The sequence below is a fragment of the Malaclemys terrapin genome, chromosome 8 (genome assembly GCF_027887155.1).
Source record: "Malaclemys terrapin pileata isolate rMalTer1 chromosome 8, rMalTer1.hap1, whole genome shotgun sequence".
In the NCBI taxonomy this organism is placed as follows: Eukaryota; Metazoa; Chordata; order Testudines; family Emydidae; genus Malaclemys; species Malaclemys terrapin.
The window spans coordinates 56,033,448-56,052,641 of record NC_071512.1 but is presented as its reverse complement, the minus strand read 5'-3'; the positions used below and the strand labels follow the sequence as shown (position 1 = coordinate 56,052,641).

General features: G+C 43.8%; 1 protein-coding gene across 1 annotated transcript in view; it reads right to left on the bottom strand.

The window, feature by feature from the left end:
• Positions 1-19,194, bottom strand: part of LAMC1 (laminin subunit gamma 1) — a 128,423-nt gene that overhangs the window by 12,469 nt on the left and 96,760 nt on the right. The window contains exons 2-17 of the mRNA XM_054037613.1: positions 18,680-18,984; positions 17,810-17,940; positions 17,005-17,171; positions 13,694-13,882; positions 11,015-11,132; positions 10,764-10,862; positions 10,517-10,653; positions 8,229-8,351; positions 7,935-8,124; positions 7,492-7,604; positions 5,252-5,473; positions 4,851-5,039; positions 2,212-2,457; positions 1,648-1,801; positions 1,049-1,191; positions 140-318 (exon numbers count right to left, since the gene is read on the bottom strand). Of these exons, the coding sequence (XP_053893588.1) occupies positions 140-318; positions 1,049-1,191; positions 1,648-1,801; positions 2,212-2,457; positions 4,851-5,039; positions 5,252-5,473; positions 7,492-7,604; positions 7,935-8,124; positions 8,229-8,351; positions 10,517-10,653; positions 10,764-10,862; positions 11,015-11,132; positions 13,694-13,882; positions 17,005-17,171; positions 17,810-17,940; positions 18,680-18,984 (2,705 nt within the window). The remainder of the gene's footprint in view (positions 1-139; positions 319-1,048; positions 1,192-1,647; positions 1,802-2,211; positions 2,458-4,850; positions 5,040-5,251; positions 5,474-7,491; positions 7,605-7,934; positions 8,125-8,228; positions 8,352-10,516; positions 10,654-10,763; positions 10,863-11,014; positions 11,133-13,693; positions 13,883-17,004; positions 17,172-17,809; positions 17,941-18,679; positions 18,985-19,194) is intronic.

The following is a 19,194-nucleotide window of genomic DNA, read 5'->3' as shown; positions in this document are numbered from 1 at the left end:
TGCAAGTAGATCTAGATCCATGTCTGTCTCTCTCAGAAGAGTTCATCCCCCAGCAAGCAGCAGAGGGGTATGCTACTTGGTGTTTGTCAGCCTCCAGCAGTAATACGAGACAAGCAGAGCGTTACATTGCAGGTCTTACCTTATCTCTAACCAGTCTATAGCACGCAGGACATTCTTGACAGCCAGGCCAGGACCGATTGTAGAAATAATTCTCTTCACACTGGTCACAACGGCTCCCCACAAAGCCTTCCTTACATTCACAGCGACCATCCTCCTTGCACTGCAGGGAGCGAGAGCCCTCGGTGTCACAGTCACATGCTGCATAAAAGTTAAAGCATGGGAATCAGACTGGTTGGGAGAAAAAGAGACTGAGAACTGCTCTGAACTGCAGACTATTCTCTGAAAGAACAACACAGCAGGGCACCAAAACACAGTTTGAGGCTTGACACTTCTGTGCACTGTATCAGGCAAAACGCAAGATGTAACTTCTCAGTTTGAGACACTATTCACACCAGTGCCCCACAAACTGACCTCTCTGTATTGGTCCATCTCATTAGAAGGATCTGCAAATAGTTAATTTGCTCTCACAGTAACGAGGAAGTTGGAAAGATGATGTAGATCCAGCCCTATATTTGTATCACATTTACACTTTGTTTCTTCTCAGGACTGAGTCAGCAACTTACGGGCACATTCCAGAATAGAGACGCAGGAGCTTAGAGAGCAGAAAACAGAACTGTTCTGGAAAAATATTCAGAGCAAGTGTTTATGCCAAAAAGAAGTAGATGTCTACAAGTAAATGCAGTCAGAGACCCCCAGAGACAGAAAAAGAAACTCTTACAAATAAATCAAGATTCAAACACCCTCACTGGGACCAGGTCTCACCCACTGTCCGGGATGTGGACACAATAAGACAACCCTTGTTTGTCACATTAAACATGGGGCTGGTGAAGTGAGAAGAAAGCAGCAGCTGGCAGGCAAGGAGAGATGAGAAAACGGAGACACGTCGTGTTGGTTTCCACTTCCCCTCCTTCTCCAACCCACCACTTACGTTTGCAGCCTTCAGGTCCGAATCCGAAGTGGTTGACCTCACATCTCTCACAGCGCTGCCCGGTGATGCCTGGTTGACACTCACACTGCCCTGTTTGTATGTCACAATGGCCATCGGTGGAACCCAGCGGATGGCAGTCGCACCTATTGAAGGAGACGATATTTCAAGTGACAATAAAAAAACCCATCAAAAACAATAGGCTGCACTTTCACCTTTCATTTAAGGATCTCAGAGGTCCTATGCAAGCAGTAAGCCTTACACCTTCCATGTGAGGTGGGTATTGCTGTGCCTGTCTCGGATACGGAAAGCGAGGCACAGAAATTAACTGAACTGTGCAAGATCACGAAGGGACTGAGCTAGGAATGGGATCCAGAACCCTCACCTACCAGTCTTCGCCTGTAATCACAACATGGTTTCTATTTATAAATTACCCTTCTCTATAGAACCCTTATCAGATCTGCTCTATGACTAATCCTCTCCTCCTGCCCTATCACTGTTCATAGAAAATCCCATCCACCGGTTATGGATGCTGAAATCAGGGTTAAGTATGGTTCCCCCTGAAAAACACACTTGCTGCCACAGTTGCAGGCCAACCTCACCTGTCACAGCCACGTCCACTCTGTAGGTTGTAGAAGCCAGGCTCACAGGCACTACAGTCCCTCTCAGTGACACGTGGCAGGCACTCACACTGCCCAGTTACTTGATTGCAGTTTGTCTGCTGGTTTACTGTGCCATAAGGATTACAACTGCACGCTGCCAGAGATGGAAAGGGGAACATGTTCCCAGTAATTAGCAGAATACCAGCATTAGACTGGAACCTCCAAACATGCCAGATAGCACATGAATTCAAATCGTAAGCTGCACCGCCATACCACATACAATGCTCACACTGTGACAGGCCACTCGATAGGCTTACAGCAACGCCATTTTATCAAGCCATAACCATCAGCATAGTATGAAATCTAGCACTGCAGTTGATAGGTCTGCATGCAGCACCAAAATCTGAGTTCTGACATTTTCCCTATTATGATGTCAGACCACAAAAGGACAGATCTATGGGGCCAAAACGTTCAATCATTCCAAGGATGTGCCATAAGAAGGGGCATCTGTAGCCATGAAAAGGGTTCTGATTTTCACGTGAAACAGCTGAGAAAGGCACTTACCCTTGCATTTAACCTCAGGGCTGGAGGCTAAGGGGTTCCCAAAAAAACCATCTTTGCACCGGTCACAGTAGAAGCCAGCTGTGTTGTAGATGCATTTCAGGCATTCCCCTGTCAAGCGGTTACAGTTCCCCACAGCATTGGGATCAATGTTGTCACTGCACTGGCAGAGACGGCAAAGCCTGGCAGGGCCATTTTCACCAAGTGGATCTCCAAAATAGCCGTCATCACATAGCTCACATCTTTTACCTGGGGGCAGAACAAGCATACATGTCACAGTAGGCAGCCAGCGGTTACAAGGTAACCTGGATTCCCCTACAGTAGGGGTTCTCAAACTGGGGATCGGGACCCATCAGGGGGTCACAAGGTTCTTACATGGGGGGAGGGGGGTCGTGAGTTGTCAGCCTCCACCCCAAACCCTGCTTTGCCTCCAGCATTTATAATGGTTTTAAATATATAAAAAGTGTTTTTAATTTATAAGGGGGGAGGGGGGAGGGTCGCACTCAGAGGCTTTCTATATGAAAGAAGTCACCACTACAAAAGTTTGAGAACCACTACCCTACAGCCTCTCCTGCAAAGTGAGTCCCTCATCACTTTTTTCCTCGTCTGATGTGAAGTGACCAGGAAGAGCTCATGCTTCAAAGCACTACAATGGAGGAGTCAGTCACAACCTCCAATAGTTAAAGCTACCTTTGGATTTCCAGTTAAACTGTGATTTAAAAACCTTTGTGTCACTCCAAAAATACTCTGATTTGTTCTTAAGAAACATGCCAATGAGATACTAATGCACAACTTTCCACATACGTTTTTTCTCAGTATTCTGTCCACTTGAAAAGTCTAAAACAGCGTTTCTCAACCATTTAGATACCAGAGACCCTTTTGCTCCCTTCCTAAAGTGTGTCAGAGAGATCTCAGGGACCGGCGCTGGTCCACAGACCAGTCATTGAGAAACACTGGACTAAAAAGCCACTAATTTTGCAATCTGCACGTTTGTCATAATTTTGTGCTACTTTAATATCACAATTCTCCAACCTGTTCCAGACTTCACACACTAGTTAATCTATACTCCAGCACAGATTAAGTTCCAAAATATAAAATACAAAAAATGCCTGCCTCTATTAATTGTAACAACTGAGATCAGCTAAAGCAAGCAGACAGATATATGGAGACCCACCAGCCATTTCCATTACAGGAGGCTGTGATGCTGCAACAAGGACAGAAGACTCCATATAGAAGACAGCCCTGCAGTGACTCCAGCTCCCCACCCTAGGCAGTCACAAATACACAATTCAGCCCCTTGGCCTCCCTAGGCAACACCTGAAAAACTTTGTCCCCAGTTTCTCCCTCACTATAACTACCTGCACAAAACAGCTCAATACTCTTCCCCCCCTTCCCAATGTTCTACTAAGATGTTAGTGGTGACTCTGATCTGTCGTACCCCTTAAGACGGGGATGGAAACCACAGAAGATTTGCCAGACCGCCCCATGCAAGCTAAAAGCTCTGCTTCTCAGGCAGCTCTTTCACATGCGAACTTCCCCCTTTCCCTTCCATCACATCACAATCATTTCACCATAAGTGAGGACACACTGGGAGGGAGGTGAGAGCAGCAGAGCCCAGCAGGCTCGGCACTGACTAGTGTGGGCATGCCAGATGTGGCAGTAATAAATAAAGATAAGCCTGAATCTTTAAGGCAATCTGGATCTAGATCTGAACTTAGCCGTTTGAGCCAATAACAAAAAACACACAATCAAAAAGAAAAAAAAAAAAAAATCAATCTATTGCATGTCTGTGCAACTCCCCCAAGCTGATCTGGAGATGGCATATTCTTGTGTTTGAGCAGATACAACAAACCAGTGCAGGGATTCAGAGGCAGTCATCTAGCCAAGTATTTGTAAGCGTTTAAAGGGCCCTCTACTTTTGACTCCCTGGTGTCAAGCCTAAATTCAGCTGAAGGCCTGCCACTTTGAGTTGTATTTGCTGATTATAGATAGACAAGAAGAGCTTTACTTAAAGGGTTACCACCATCATCTGCTTTACAATTTACTATTTAAAATAAGATATATATCTGTTGAGACATTTGTTTTAGGCTGTAAAAAACAATATGGATTTGTACATAAGTTCACCTGTCCTGATGAATCACTGCAGCCTATGGCTTCCAAGGCAGAACAAACCTGCTGCAGCAAACAACATGCAATGTCTGCCGGACTGGCAGAGGGAAGATATGCCCTCTAATTTTATCCTGATTTTAACAGAAAAATTCAACAGCTCTCATGCCTGTTTTAGTGACTATCCCATTTTCCACCCCGCTCCATATGATTAACAGTGCTTGGTATCAGAAATGATCACGGCTCATGTATCCCAAGTATTTTCAGACTTTGCTCAGACTAAATCTCAGTTTCTCCATTCAGGAAAGAGAAACATTTGGCTTTTTTCAGTTCATAGAATTCCAAGAATTATGGCAACAAAGAGCTCGATACTAGTTACCAAGCTGTCTGCTAAGAAAAAAGCAACCACAAAATACAGAAGGGATCAGTTCTGCTCATTTCTCTTCTTACACCAGGTCTGTGCAAAGCAGCAGACCTGGTGTAAGAAGGCTCTCTCTGGGCAGGTGGGATGTGGAAGCTCTGAATAAAGAACGCACCTGTGGTACCAGCAGGACAGTTGGTGCACACCACCTCCTTAGTCTTGGGCACTACGGCACAGCTGGAGCCCCCTGGACACGGACATGGCTGACAGTCTGAGGAAATGCCTGTAGTTGCATCTCCGTAATACCCATCACTACACTTCTCACAGTGAGGGCCTGCAGTATTATCTCTGCAGTCGCAAGCACCTGTGGGTTTGGGGGTGGGTGGGTTGTTTTTTTTTTTTTTTTTTGGGGGGGGGGGGGGGGGAGGAGGGGAGAGAAAAATACCAGGATATGTTTTTAATATTGTTCCAGTCACTATCCCCATCCCATTCCTCACACAGAAAGAAAAAAAATTAAAACAAAAAAAAATCAGATCTCCTCATGCTGCCCCCCTTGCTCCCAGTCTTCCTCCTTACCAGTCTCTGGGTCACAGCTCTCACTGTGCCCATTACAGGTACACAGCACACACAGACTGTATGGCCCAAGGCTAGGTGTCTCCCTCCTATAACCTGGGGCACAGTGCTCGCAGAATTGCCCATGGTATCCTGCTGGGCAAGTGCAGCTCTCCACCCAGGTTGCAGGGGTTCCAGGCTCAGGACGAGCGCTCACAATAGTGACATCATCCAGGTATCCAGCACCTGGAAAGAGATTGGGAAGAGAAGCATTTAATTACCCACACAGGAAAAATGGTATGATACGAGCCCAATACAGTATATTAACACACAAGTCAGAGATAGACCACCCAGTGTCGGAAGAGATGTGTTTGCTATTACTTCAGCAGGAAAGTCAGCAGTTGCTTAGGTTGATGCGAGAAGGATGCCAAGTAACCCAGAGAGAACAAAGGCCAGAAAGCAGAGAAGGCAGTTCCCTATGGATGAGATACACAGATATGTAGAGATGACAGCTTGCCAAACAACCACCATACAAAACATAGCAGGATGCAAAGAACACAATTTGTGTAAATACATTTTGGCAGTAAAAATCATTCCTCGTGTGTGCACTGTTTATAGTTCCATTCAGAAACCAAGAATGGTTCCTAACCTTCCCTGTTACAAGGACAGACAAGCCCTCTTGAATCTTTAAAATTTATGCAGTGGATTCTTCATCAGAACCACACTGTCACAGTAAGAGAAAGAAGACACTACCTAGACATCCCTCTGCCCACTCTCTTTTGGGTTTTTCTCCTCCAAAGGCACCTCCCCTTGGTACCTTAAGGTGACTTTCCCTAGTAATTCCTCTTAGGCAGAGTTCTATGACAGATGTAAAATGACTGTTATATGTTGACGTAAGGATATTTGCTCTAGTGTAACAGCTCTAGAACTCCAAACAGAACCCCACATATCATGGGATAGTAGCAGCAGCTGGAATGCTCATCAGATAAGTCACATTGCCAACTTCCTACCCTCTATTTTATTATCGGTACATTCCTCTTGTGTAAAAAAATTCCACTTCAAATTCTTGTAGATTCCCCAATCTAAAACGTTCATAACTTTTTTTTTAAATCTATTTGTTTTAGCATGAAAATCTCTCAACGGTGTTCAAGGCCATCAATGTTCTGTCCCTAATCACAGCCAGTTCCCACAGCACCTCCTTATGTGGAACTCCCACTGAAGTAAACAGAGGTTCTGTAAAATGGGGTGGTTTTGGGATCAGGCCCTTCCCACTTAGAACAATTATCTCTCATCTGTTTTGTGTTTTCCTGTCTCTTTCCTCTTTACATTACAAGTGTAATAGCACTAGAGTAGGTGCCACACTCGTTAAAGCAGGGGTGGCCAACCTGAGCTTAAGAAGGAGCCAGAATTTACCAGTGTACATTGCCAAAGAACCACAGTAATACGTCAGCAGCCCCCCCCCCATCAGCTCTCTCCCTTCCAGTGCCTCCCGCCCACGGGCTGCCAAACCGATCAGCGCCTCCCTTCCTCCCTCCCCCACCTCCTGATCAGCTGTTTCGTGGTGTGCAGAAGTCTCTGGGGGTAGGGAGGGGAGGGGGAAGAGGAGCGAGGGCACGGCAGGGTCAGGGGAGGGGATGGGAAGGGGTGGAGTGGGGGCAAGGTCTGTGGAGTGGGGGCAGGGGTTGAGCAGTGAGCATTCCCCGGCACATTGGAAAGTTGGCACCTATAGCTCCAGCCCCGGAGTCGATGCCTATACAAGGAGCTGCATATTAACTTCTGAAGAGCCGCATGTGACTCCAGAGCCACAGGTTGGCCACCCCTGTGTTAAAGAATCCTGGCATCTCTGCGGCGACTTCCTTCAGAACTCTGGGGTGAATCTGGTCTGCTCCCAGATTTTCATTAATCAGCTCTATGCATGGTCATGACAAAAATGCTGAAGTCTTTTTTTTTTTTTTTTTTTTAAAGCCCAAAGGAACAGAGACTGTGGATCCTTGGCCTCCTGCAAGGGATTCATATCACAGTGACAGTAGGTACACTGCAAGTGGCTCAGAAAACAAGATGTCATAAGGCAGACTGATGCAAAGCATGAGACATGGACTGACAACCAACCACCCGTAGGTATTTATAATTAGGATCTGAAATATGGTGGCCACTGCCATTCTGCAGCAGTGAGATAATCTGCACCTCTCCCATATACAGCTGTTGTGGAAACCACACCATGTCTCATCCCTAGACCCACTTTCCCAAGTAGTGGAATGACTCACTTCTCTCACTGTATGTTCCACGGATCTTGATAGAAGTCAAGTTGTAAAGCAGCTTCTGAAACTCAAATGGGGTAAGAGAAGGCCTCCACGGGTAATCTGTTGCTTCATGGAGCCTATGGAGAAGAGGCATGTATCATTTTCTATGTTTACAGCTTTCACATGCTGATGGATGTGCTCTTTCAATGGACCATTCGAGCAATTATATGCTGTTACAACACATTTAGGATATAAGTATGTAGTACTACTAGGCCATATGCACTGCATTCATCTGATGGCATGATTATGAATTCCATTTTGAAAAAACAACCTTAACAGTTCCAGTTTTCTTACTGTCCCTTCTGAGAACACTGTCCACCCCAGGCTAGATTCCTGTTACAGCAATTACTCTCCTTCCTCTCCAGTCAGCCCCGACTCTTTTCATGTTACAGGGAACACTCACTCACCTGAAGGCATACTTCACTGTGTTCTCGCTAGGATAGGAATTGCCCTGAGCAATAAGAGGCACAGATACTCTAAGCCCAGCCCCTTCAAGCACCAGGTCCTCTGCAGAAAGACGAGTGTCCCGCCTATCCACCCGAAAGGAGAAGGTCAGATTTTGAGCATAACTCAAAACCTGGTTGCCCAAAAACTTGCCTGAAATAGAAACGAAACTCTCAATTAGGGGCAGAAAAGTGAAGATTTACTATATGGTAATGTAGTGAATTTTTAGAGAGAACCTAGTCTCTGACTCTACTTACCCGGTGCAATGAAATAGATAGGGAAATAGCTGTCTGAGATAACAGAGATGTCCTGGGTTTCCACACTCCACCGGAGTAAAATTTCAGAGCCATCTCGCTGTTCAGCACGCCACTCTTCCTCCCCTGAAATACAGATTTACAAGAGGAAATGCTCTATAAGGTATATACTGTGATGTTGCACTCCATATGTTTTATGAAAATATGTATATAAGTGTGAATATAATGTAATTAGAATATGTTTCATGCAAAAGGTCTCTTGTAAGGTATCATTACAAAGGTTACAATCTACTGAGTGTGTTCATCCTATTTGTATGAATGTATCATTCTTGTATCTAAAACTAGAAATATGAAGTATTACTCGGAGGTCCTATAGTAATTATGCAAAAAGTGTGGGCCATTAAGGTGGCGTAGGATCTTGATGGCTCCCATTAACTAAAACAATTGGTTGTTAATGGCTCTGTTTACTTGTAAGCCTTCCTGTATTCGTGAGTCAGGCCAGAAAGAATGGAGGCTTGGGGGTCTCACAGGACATGTCACCTGGTACTGGAATCCATCTTAAACCTGGTGCTTTTCCATTTAGAAGGAGGGGTGGGGACCCAGTGAGAGAAAAGACTCCCGCCTTGTGCCAAAGCTATAACAGGGGGTGGAACAGAACAAAGGGGGCTGGCAGTCATGAGAAAACCCCTAGTTACCACCTGAGCTGGAACTAACAAAAACTGTAGCAGGGGAAAATATTGAGCCCAGACTATGAAGAAGTCTAATCTGTGAAAGAAGTTTATTGGAACATCTCTGAGGGTGAGATTTACCTGTATTCAGTTTCTTAAATGTATTAGGCTTAGACTTGCGTGTTTTGTTTTATTTTGCTTGGTAACTTACTTTGTTCCATCTGTTATTGCTTGAAACCACTTAAATCCTATTTTTTATACTTAATAAAATCACTTTTGTTTCTTAATTAACCCAGAGTAAGTGATTAATACCCGGGGGAGCAAACAGCAGTGCATATCTCTCTGTTTTATAGAGGGTGGACAATTTATGAGTTTACCCTGTATAAGCTTTATAGAGAGTAAAACAGATTTATTTGGGGTTTGGATCCCATTGGGAGCTGGGTGTCTGGGTGCTGGAGATAGATGACTTGCTGAGCAGTTTTTGGTTAAAGTCTGCAGCTTTGGGGGCGTGGACCAGATCGGGGTCTGTTTTGCAGCAGACAAGCATGTCTGGCTCAACAAGGCAGGGTTCTGGAGTCCCAAGCTGGCAGTGGAAAACGGGCTCAGAGGTAATTTCAGCACATCAGTGACAGTCCCAAGGGGGACTCTGTGACCGAACCCATCACAGATACCATATCACGCACGGAACACAATGTGTCACCCAGGGAATTTCTAGCTTACATTTTATGCACTGGTGCTAACATGCATTAGGAAGTTTGTGTCATTGTTTCCACCCTTTTACAAAGAGAAACTGCTATGTTACCAGTTCAACCCAGAACTTACAAAGTGCTAACTTCACACACGTTATGCCCACCATTTTCTCTAACTTTCAAAGAGCAGAGTTTTTAAACCGCTCTATAATCAGAAAAACCATAATACTAAGTAGGGATGGGAGAACATGCAAATATCTGGGGTTTTGTGAAATTTGTAGAGACTTTCATACTTTGAAGTTCAGGCTTCCGTTAAACATTTTTTTTCCCCAGGAGAATTTTAATTAAGAAGCAGGATTTCCAAGCTGCATAGCAGCCCATACAGCTTACTGCTGCATGAAAGCAAAAAGAGATTGTACGAAAAGTGGGTCTTGCCCTGATTCTAGGGCTACCAATGAAAACAACAGGAAGCAGCCAGAAGCCACATTTTGCCAAAATCACACTGAACTCAACCCCCAAGAGTTGTTATATTATAAAGTTTAGAAGCCCAAACTTTTGGCTAGGTTCTCAAATTGAGCAAATGTCTTCCCCTAGCTGCCGGCATTAAGCGTAAAGAGAAGTGTTTACATCCTCAGTACACATATACATTAAAACATTTCAAGCCTAAAGTCATGCATCTAAATCCATATTTGGCCACCTAAATAAAAACTGTCTGATGTTTGAAGACACTGAGCACCTCCTATTGACTTTAATGTGTATTGTAGGTACTCAGCACTTCCAAAAGTGATACTACATATTTAGGTACCTACAATTTGAATGCCTTGGCTACAGTAACCCAGCACAGGGAAAGGGGAAGAGGAGCAGAAGGAAAGAGTTAATTTTTAGACTGAAGTCCACAGCACAGCCTTGAAGTCAAAGGAAGATCTGTCTTTACCAGTCTGGAAGTTGGAGACAATGCTGTAGATACTGTAGCCAACGGCATTGGTGCAGACCGAGGAGTGACCAAAACAGAAGCAAGGGGTGCAGCCCCTCAGATTGGCTGGATCCAGATTGAAAAATCCAGGTTTACATCTAAAAATGAGCAAGAGTAAGAAGTTATTTCTTCATCTTTTTTCAAAACACACAGCGACCAAGAACACTCCTGAGACATATGCAACAGAGCTACTGAAAGGGCAAGTCACCTCTCACAGTGGAATCCCTCCACGTTGTCCTTGCAGGTACATCGCCCTGTTTCGATACTGCAGTCATCTGTGCTGCCAGCAGGATTGCATGAACATAGCCTGATGGAGACAGTGGAGAGGAGAAAGAAACTCATTGAGAACTGGGTACAGAAACCAGAAGAAAAGAAAGTTTACAGGAAAATTCACACATTCCCCTCTTGAGCAGTAGCTCCTTCACCTTCTATTTTAACTACAGGAAAAGAATCCCTTACCTGCACCCAGCCTCTGAGAGGGAATGGAACCCTGGCTGGCATCGGTCACATTTATCTCCCATCACTCCTGGTTTGCAGCTGCACCGGCCGTAGTTATCACACTGAGTGCTGAGAGAGCCTATGGGAACAGGAGAAAAAAGGGAACTTTAATAGAGCGTGTGATTACATTAGCTGTTGCAGATCAAACTGTATGCTAAGAGAGCTTTGGGGGATATGCAGGGAGAGGGAACAGAAGAACAGTGATGTATCACTCCAAGGTCTAGAATGAAAACTTGCCAAGAGCCTACGGGCAGCATCTGATTTACTTGACTGTTCATAAACGTGTACTCCCATGACATCACTCAAATGATATCTTTACATCTGTAATAAAGCTGTACTGACCTTGCACTTGTTTTGCTTTTCTTTCCATTTTCCTCTCTCCCATTTCCCACTTCTATTCTCATTTTCTCCTTGTACCATTTTTGCTCCTTTTCATTGGGTTTTCTCCCTACTGTCTCTTCCATTCTCACTGTTATCTCTGCATCTCCAGTTTATCCCATGCCTTCTCATTATCCTTCCCTCAGTACAGCACTTGCAGTCTTCTTGTCCCCACCCTCCTTTTCTCAAGTCTCTTCTCTGCAGCCCAATCATCTTCATTTCCCCCTTTGCCAAGGTATCCCCTGATTAGTTCCCTTCACATACAGATTTTCTTCCTTGGTTCTCCCACTTCTCTGCCTTCTCAAGCCCCACCAAGTCTACAAGTGCTGCTAGTTCACACACAGATAATACCCAATAGGCTCCCCTCTCCTAGCCCATGCTCTGGGGCAGACTGTCTACATGTAGGTTTCCTTTTTCCAGCCAGCCTGGGCTCTCCCCAACTTTCCTGTGTTGCAAGATAGGCTCCTGAACATGGGCTGTTCTTGGCCAGGTCAGCCTTCTCTTTTGCTGTCTGTGGTCAAGGAGTGAGCTCCTAAAGGACACGGTGCTGTAACAGCTCAAACTTCTCCTCCTCCCTATCAGGAGGCCAGATGACAAGAGCACTGAGAAGGAACACTTGGCCTCACACAGCTCACATGCCGTACGTCATACTGGTAGAATGTAAATGCTAAGAAACCGCTATACATCACACTGATAGACTTTGAATGCTAAACCTAATAGTATTGAGGAGGATTGGTAGAGGAACACATGAACAAGCCTCACATTTGTAGCAAGGAATGGTCTTAAAGCTACGTTTTATAAAATTGCATCTGAATGAAAATTTCGACCTTTTTTTTTTCCCCTTGTGAAAGGGACACAAACATGCTCCCTGAGTTTGGTCCTGAAGACACAGTTTAATCAGCTTCTTTAATTCTTTAAAGACAGAATGTTTTCTCCCAGGCATTTGTTTGGCTAGCAGTCTGGGAAAATGTCAGTGTTCTAAGGGCTAGTAAGTGAACAAATATGTAATATAACGCAACTTTTTATGTATAAAAAGCAATGGTTTCTGCCTTCCATTTCAGGCTGCACTAAAAAGCTGTGTGTAACAGCAAGTGACACAATTATAAGAGGATTAAACCAGACAGAATAATTAAGAGTGAAGGACTCACAAAACCTTTCCTATATACATTCAAAGTTCAAACTCCGTGTGATCCAGTCTATAATTGTTTATAAAAACATTACGTAGATAAAAATATCATCCTAAATCAACTCCACATACTTAATACACACTGGATGCCAACATACCCTGAGCTACAAGTCAAGGGCTTAGTATTAAGTTATAAAGACCTTTGTAATTTGCCCCCACATACCTGAGCAATCACCTCTCTTCCCATGTCCCTACTTGGCATTTACAGTTGGCCTGACTTGATCTTAACATAAGGCTCAGGGAAAGTTTGGGGGTGGAGGCAGGGAAGAAAAGGGCGTTGGCATGCCTTTCTTGGTCAAAAGTTTTTTGAATGTGGAACTTCCCTTCTGGAGTTCATAGGGAGATAGTGCTTGCAACATGCTCTCAAGGCAGCTAGTGAGGGACTCTGCCAGACCTAATTTATTTCAGCTGGTCTATTTTGGATGATCAGCTCTTACCTTAGATTCCACTACCTTTTTGTTTTCCCCATTCCTCTTATTATTTGTGGGACTGATCCCAATATAGGTCAGGTAATTTGCTTGACTACTATTAATTTGTTCTTATGACAGAAATTTTTTCTTAAAAAAAATATCCAGCAGAGTATTTTGACTTTACTTCAAAAGAGTTTTTTAAAAAGTTAGTTAGTTTGGTTCACATTTTATGGTGATTAGATACACTACCACAAATGTCTTAGTTCATTCACCCTTTAATAAAACAAGGTATTCAAAATGTTGCTTTTGGATACCTAGATGATTTGAAAAAATTCTGCTGGACTGCAACAGCTCCAAAGTTCCACCTACTGGGTGTGTCCAGGGCCTTGCCCATCACTGCAGCATGTTATAATATACAGAAAAAGCCCTTCTAGAATGCATTTGAAAAGGAACTATTGTATATGTATTGTATCTGCTTAAAGTCTATGATCTTGGCTGCCGTGCATTTTCCTTGAAGATATCAGATCAAAATATGAGCAGGTTACTTAACAATTCTAAGCTGAAATAGTATATGTTGTGCACTTTTCTTTTTCTTTTCTTTTCTTTCCTTTCTTTTTTTTTTTTTTTTTAAGTTTACAGGAGGGAAGATTCTGCATCCTGACTTACCAACAGCATTACAGTTACATGGTAAACATCCTTCCTCACTTCCAAGGCGATAGAAGTTCTCCCGGCACCTTTCACAGTTGGCACCATCAGTGTTATCGAAGCAGCCAATGCAGTGACCACCATGGCCCGTGGAGCGGTACAGTTCAGCATCAAAGTAACACTCCTGTGACCGCCCATTGCAGTTACAGGCTGTGGGAAAAAGCACAAGGTTAAATCAATTCATATCCATAGGAAGGTATCCTACTCTCACCTACAATACTAGACCTGCCCCAGAAACAAGGTGTAGGAAAGTCAGCAGAAGAGCGATTGGTCCGGGAGAAGATGTACATGGTTATTATAACAGAGAGCAATGCAACAAAAACAAAATGAATTAGAAATTAATCTGGGGTGAAGGAAAAGCAGATGTCAAAGAGTCAGAGAGATTGTGTTAATGTGTGATAGGGATGTAGGTACTGCTGGTACACACAGACTTAATCAGCAAAGACAGATGGAATCTAAACAACGCTGCTCTTGCCATTCCAATCAATGAAAACAGCAGCACGGGCCAGAAGTATTTGGTTTCCTTCCCTCTGCTAGGTGGAAGAAGCTAGTCTTAACAAATACTCTGTTGAAAAAACACTGTTTTCTATGTATGTCAGGAGGAATACTAATTTCCATGCTGCTCCCTTGCCAGCTGGGCTACAGCTTCCTGCTGCCTTCCCACACAGTAATGCTATTTCAGGCATGCAAAACAGTGAGAGAAGATAACAGTGACACAAGCCTTCCAGAAAGGCCTGTGAGAAAAGTTTCTTCTCCCTCCCATGCAGAGAGATTTTTATTTCTAGGGAGTGAGGTAGACAAGACATTGGTTTCAGTGGGCTGTCAATTGAAGTCACAGGACTTGTATCAACAACTGGGAACTTTTAATACTAATATACGGTCAGACAGGAAGAAGGTTCCTGTCTGAAAGTCTTCCACCCTCCACCCCTGTAAGTAAACTACGAGGCGCAATAGCTCCTAACAGAAGACCGCACGAATAAACCGGCTTATTTTTAAGAGATACATTAGAACCACTGCACCTTTGCAATAGCCTGGACCGGGATGAAGTCTGAGTATATTCTGGAGATCAAGAACTCTGACTGCAAAGGGAAGAGGTCACTGAATACTAACTGAACTCTTCAGTTAAAAGGCCACTGCATTCATCAGGACCTGCAGTATGCTGCACACCAGAAACAATCCCATTTCTCTTTCTTCTGGGGGCCCTCTAAGCACCATGTGCATATAATTTTGTGGTATGCAACTACTGGATGACACAATTCTATTCTTCAGTAGATGTTCTACTATAAGAACACACCTCATGTTAGGGATCTGTCAGTGATACTGATGGAGTTCGGATGGGAGTTTCTAGCAATTCTGTGAAGTATTTCTACTGATAAGCACAAGACTCAGCCTTCAGATATCTTTCTGCACCCTATTTCCAGAAGCTAAGCAATCGTCTGCTTCATGGCAATGGAGTTCAGAGCTACGTCGTTATTGTGTTCATTGAGAACCATGAGACACTTAGGCATATTTCTTTGGGTCCTCCTGAGGAAGAATGGCACAAAATCTTTGTTAGTGTAAGATAACTTATGCTGAACTAGGATGCCATGCAGGACCAAAAACTATCCATTTTTCCAGAAAAGGGACTCCCCATGGCTAGGACTCAAATGCATCCCTAAAACAAAGTCCCAACCTCTTTAAACAAGTTGCTGGGTCAGTTCTACTCTGGGTGTGCTCAGCCAATTGCATTTACTATATTTTTATACTAGACTGAGGCAGGGACCTAACTTGTTTGCATAGCACCTAACACGATGGTACCCAAATCCTGACTGAGCACCCAATGTGGTGCCACAATACAAAAGATAAATGGTAACAACATACCTACATTAATGGGTTCTGTCACAAAAGGACCTTGGGTCCTACATTACATTTCCATTACATTCTTGATAACCAAATGAGATGTCTATTAAGTTTTAGCTCTATCTCAAAACCAGAGGGAACCCCTATGAGTCTGGTCCTTTTTCTCTGGAAATTTGGGATTTCACTATGATAAGGCTTTGCTACAAACTTCTACATTATTCAAATGTTTAGTTGAAGTGATCCATTTTGTGCGGACTGGGTAGTTTCCAAATGTAACAGACAAGACTTTCAAAAGTGCCTAAGTGACTTACAAGCACAAGTCCCAGTGATGAAGGGAAAATTTTCTGTAATATTTTTATAATACTGATGCGTGCCTCAGTTTCCCCCATGCTTTGCCTTGATACACAGTGGGTGAAAAGGGGGTTAAATCTGCTCTTGGGACAGAACAGGAGGCATGGCTGTTGTGTCATGTCACTGTATGGAGTGGAATGAATGTGTCATTAAGGAACTGGCTGGAGCCTGCTGAAACTAACCCGTATCAATACAGAATCTGGAAAAAGACAATGGGAAACTCCCACAGCCAAGACATTGACATCTAGCAACCAACAACCCAGAGGAAGGAGGTTTTCTCCCACCTCTTGGCAGGAAGGCAGACCAGGGGCCTCAGCTTGAGAACAATGGACCAAGATGTGTCAGAATGCAGGGTTAAGAGCTGGCTTTTGGTGGGACTTAGTAGCTCTCACCTTGACCTGACAAAGAGCCAGAGCCAGAAATGGAGTCCACAGCAGCTTGGAGGACTTTTTGCACTGGCTTGGCCAGGATAGACTATAGACTTAACTTTGCCACTCTTTGCTGAACTAAGGACCTTCAGATTCTCTATGCCAGGTGACTAATAAATCCTACTCTGTTTTGAAGAGGCTGCCTGGTGTCACTGCAAATACTCACCGAGAGCATTGAGCCCTGAAGGGGTACAGCACAAGCCTCTCACAGGAGTTTGGCTTGGCTGAATTCACTGCAAGGAGCCATGGAGAGACAGGGATCAAAGATGCCTGAAGGCCCAGTCTTGGAGGCCATGGATGTGTCCCTGTGGAACTGCATGAACCCTTGGAGTTTGGCACACTAAACAGGTCACTCTCAAGGGACTGGTTACAGGCTGTGGCATAGACCAGACCCCATGGATCCGTCAGTGAGACACTTATGCTCCTAAGTCACTGACGTGTTTTAGAAAATCCCACCCATCATGCGCTGTAACTACACACACAGGCATAAAAGTGTTTGCAAACTGTTTAAAATGTGGACTCTAGTGTGGACAGAATTTGACAGAGTAACTAAACTAAATATTAAAAAAGACTACTTGTGGTTGGCTGCCACCCGCCTGAGAGTAGAGGCGGTGGAATATACCACAAAGATTTTTCTTGTACAAAGCCACTTACACAAACATTCATTGGCACTCTCTGCTGTTGCTCTTCTCCATGGCCTGTCATTGTAGAAGGGAAGGCACTTCTCGCAGTCTTCCCCAAAAGTGTTGTGTTTGCAGTTACACGATAGCTTCCCAAAGTCATTCTTCACACACTCGCTTGCATGGCCATTGCACTTGCACCTGCAGAACAGGAGAAATGAATGTATTGACTTCAGACATAATATGTTTTAAGCTCCCCAGGTCCAGGTCACACACAGAGCAGGCTGATATCCTAGAGACTGAAGACTCTCCGAGATCTGGCCACTTTTCTTAAATAAGGAAGAACTTTTGCGGAAAACTTGACCTAAGTTTTGTGGCAAGGACAACTCTGGTTTCTGTGGCAGATCTGAAATTCTGTGGCATATAAAAAATGGAGGCTTTTAAGTCAATTAAATATGAAAATCACATCCACATCATGTGGATTCTTTTTTAATATTAAATCTATTTAGTTTCAATTTTGTCTACCTACAGTTTATAATCAGCAATGGTAATGCAGACAAAGTTGAAGATCTAGGAGGGAGTGTTGTGTGGATTTCTAACAGGATAAAGTTCCCATGCTATAGCTATTTTCCATTTGACATAAGCGAAACAGCTCTTTCATGCACTTAGATACAGTTTTGGTTAGGAGTAATTACAGGCTTCATAAAACACATTTTACTGTGCTTCTGCTTTAGCATATCTCAATGGGTCTAGTATAATTAATGTCCTTAAAGCAGTCTAATGATTAAAGCACTATGCCAGTACTAAGTATGGCTTTTTATTAGTAATGATTTACTCACCTGCCACCCACAGCAAAATCAGAAATTGCATAATAATAGGACTTGAGAACTTTTGGATCATTGAAAACTTCATCTCCAAAGGTGTTCAGACGATTGAGGGTCACTCGGATGTCAGTAGCCGTCACCCATTCCTAACGGAGATAAAAACCCCACCAAAATGAGAATCAAACCACCAATGCAAAGCTCAAAGGCACTATAGTGTTCCCGTCATTAGCACTAGCTTTCACATAAAAATAGGGTTGGTGCCAGAAGTCACTCATGAAGCCCACCCAATATTTTCTCTCCTTATCTCCTGAGAGCCTGCCCTAAAACTTTTGCCATTCCCTCTAGGTTCGAATGTTTTTCCTTGTAAACCGCATTCAAATACATTTTCCAGGCTCCTTTACTAACTTGATGTGCTTTCTCCAGTCCTCTCATGCCTTTACTGCTATGTGCTAAGAAACAGTAGGAAATATCTTCAGCAAAGAAAGAACAAGATGCAAGTATGTGTACTTGCAAAACTGCACAAATCTAATGAACAGCAGTTCCCTTGCAAAATAGCCCAGCAAGAATGGAAAACAAATCTAATGTATACTAAATTTGCAGCCAAACACCTCCAGACAAAGGCACAGCCACACACCTCAGGGTGGGAGAGGCAGAGGGAGGAAAAACAACACTTTTTTGAAGTATGGTCAGAATATACATACAGATGAGGCAAATATCAAGTTTCTAATATCAATCTATTTTCTCCATTATCTCTGAAATGCTGGACTGTTCGCTGTATCCATTTGCTAAGCCTACCAGCATATCAGAGACATATAGATTTAGTTTCTAATAGTGCACAGATAACAAAGAGATTGCATGCCTCTTATCCAATTCCTACCCGCATACCTGTAACACAGCACTGTTGTCAAAATTGTAGGCACTGGGCCGCCCCTCCAGTGTTGAAAAAGCCACATTGCCACCTGTGAGTGGAGAGATGTCACTGAACTCATCCGTGCAGAGTGCCTGCTGTTCATCCTCCCCAGTCCGGATAAAGCCTCGGTTTAATTTCTGATACGTGTTCTCGCAAGAGCCACTGTAGTACTGGTAAGGTACCCACGGACCATCTTCCCTGGTACGTTTGTAGATAGCAAAGCTCTCAGGCCGACTGGTGTGAAACTTCAGGCGCACATATGTGATGTCAAATGCCTTTCCTATAGACAAAACAAATCAAACACCCTGGAGATGAGATTCAAATGGTTCATTGGCGCAGAGAGAGTTTTGTACTGTGTTTTGTTCCCTTAAACAAGGAGGTACCAACCCTGTCGGCCTAGTTAACAAGTAACGCGTTATAAAATGTATGACAAAGCCCTGATGAAAACCTGACCTCAAACTGTCAGAACACACAAAAAGGCAAGTTCAAG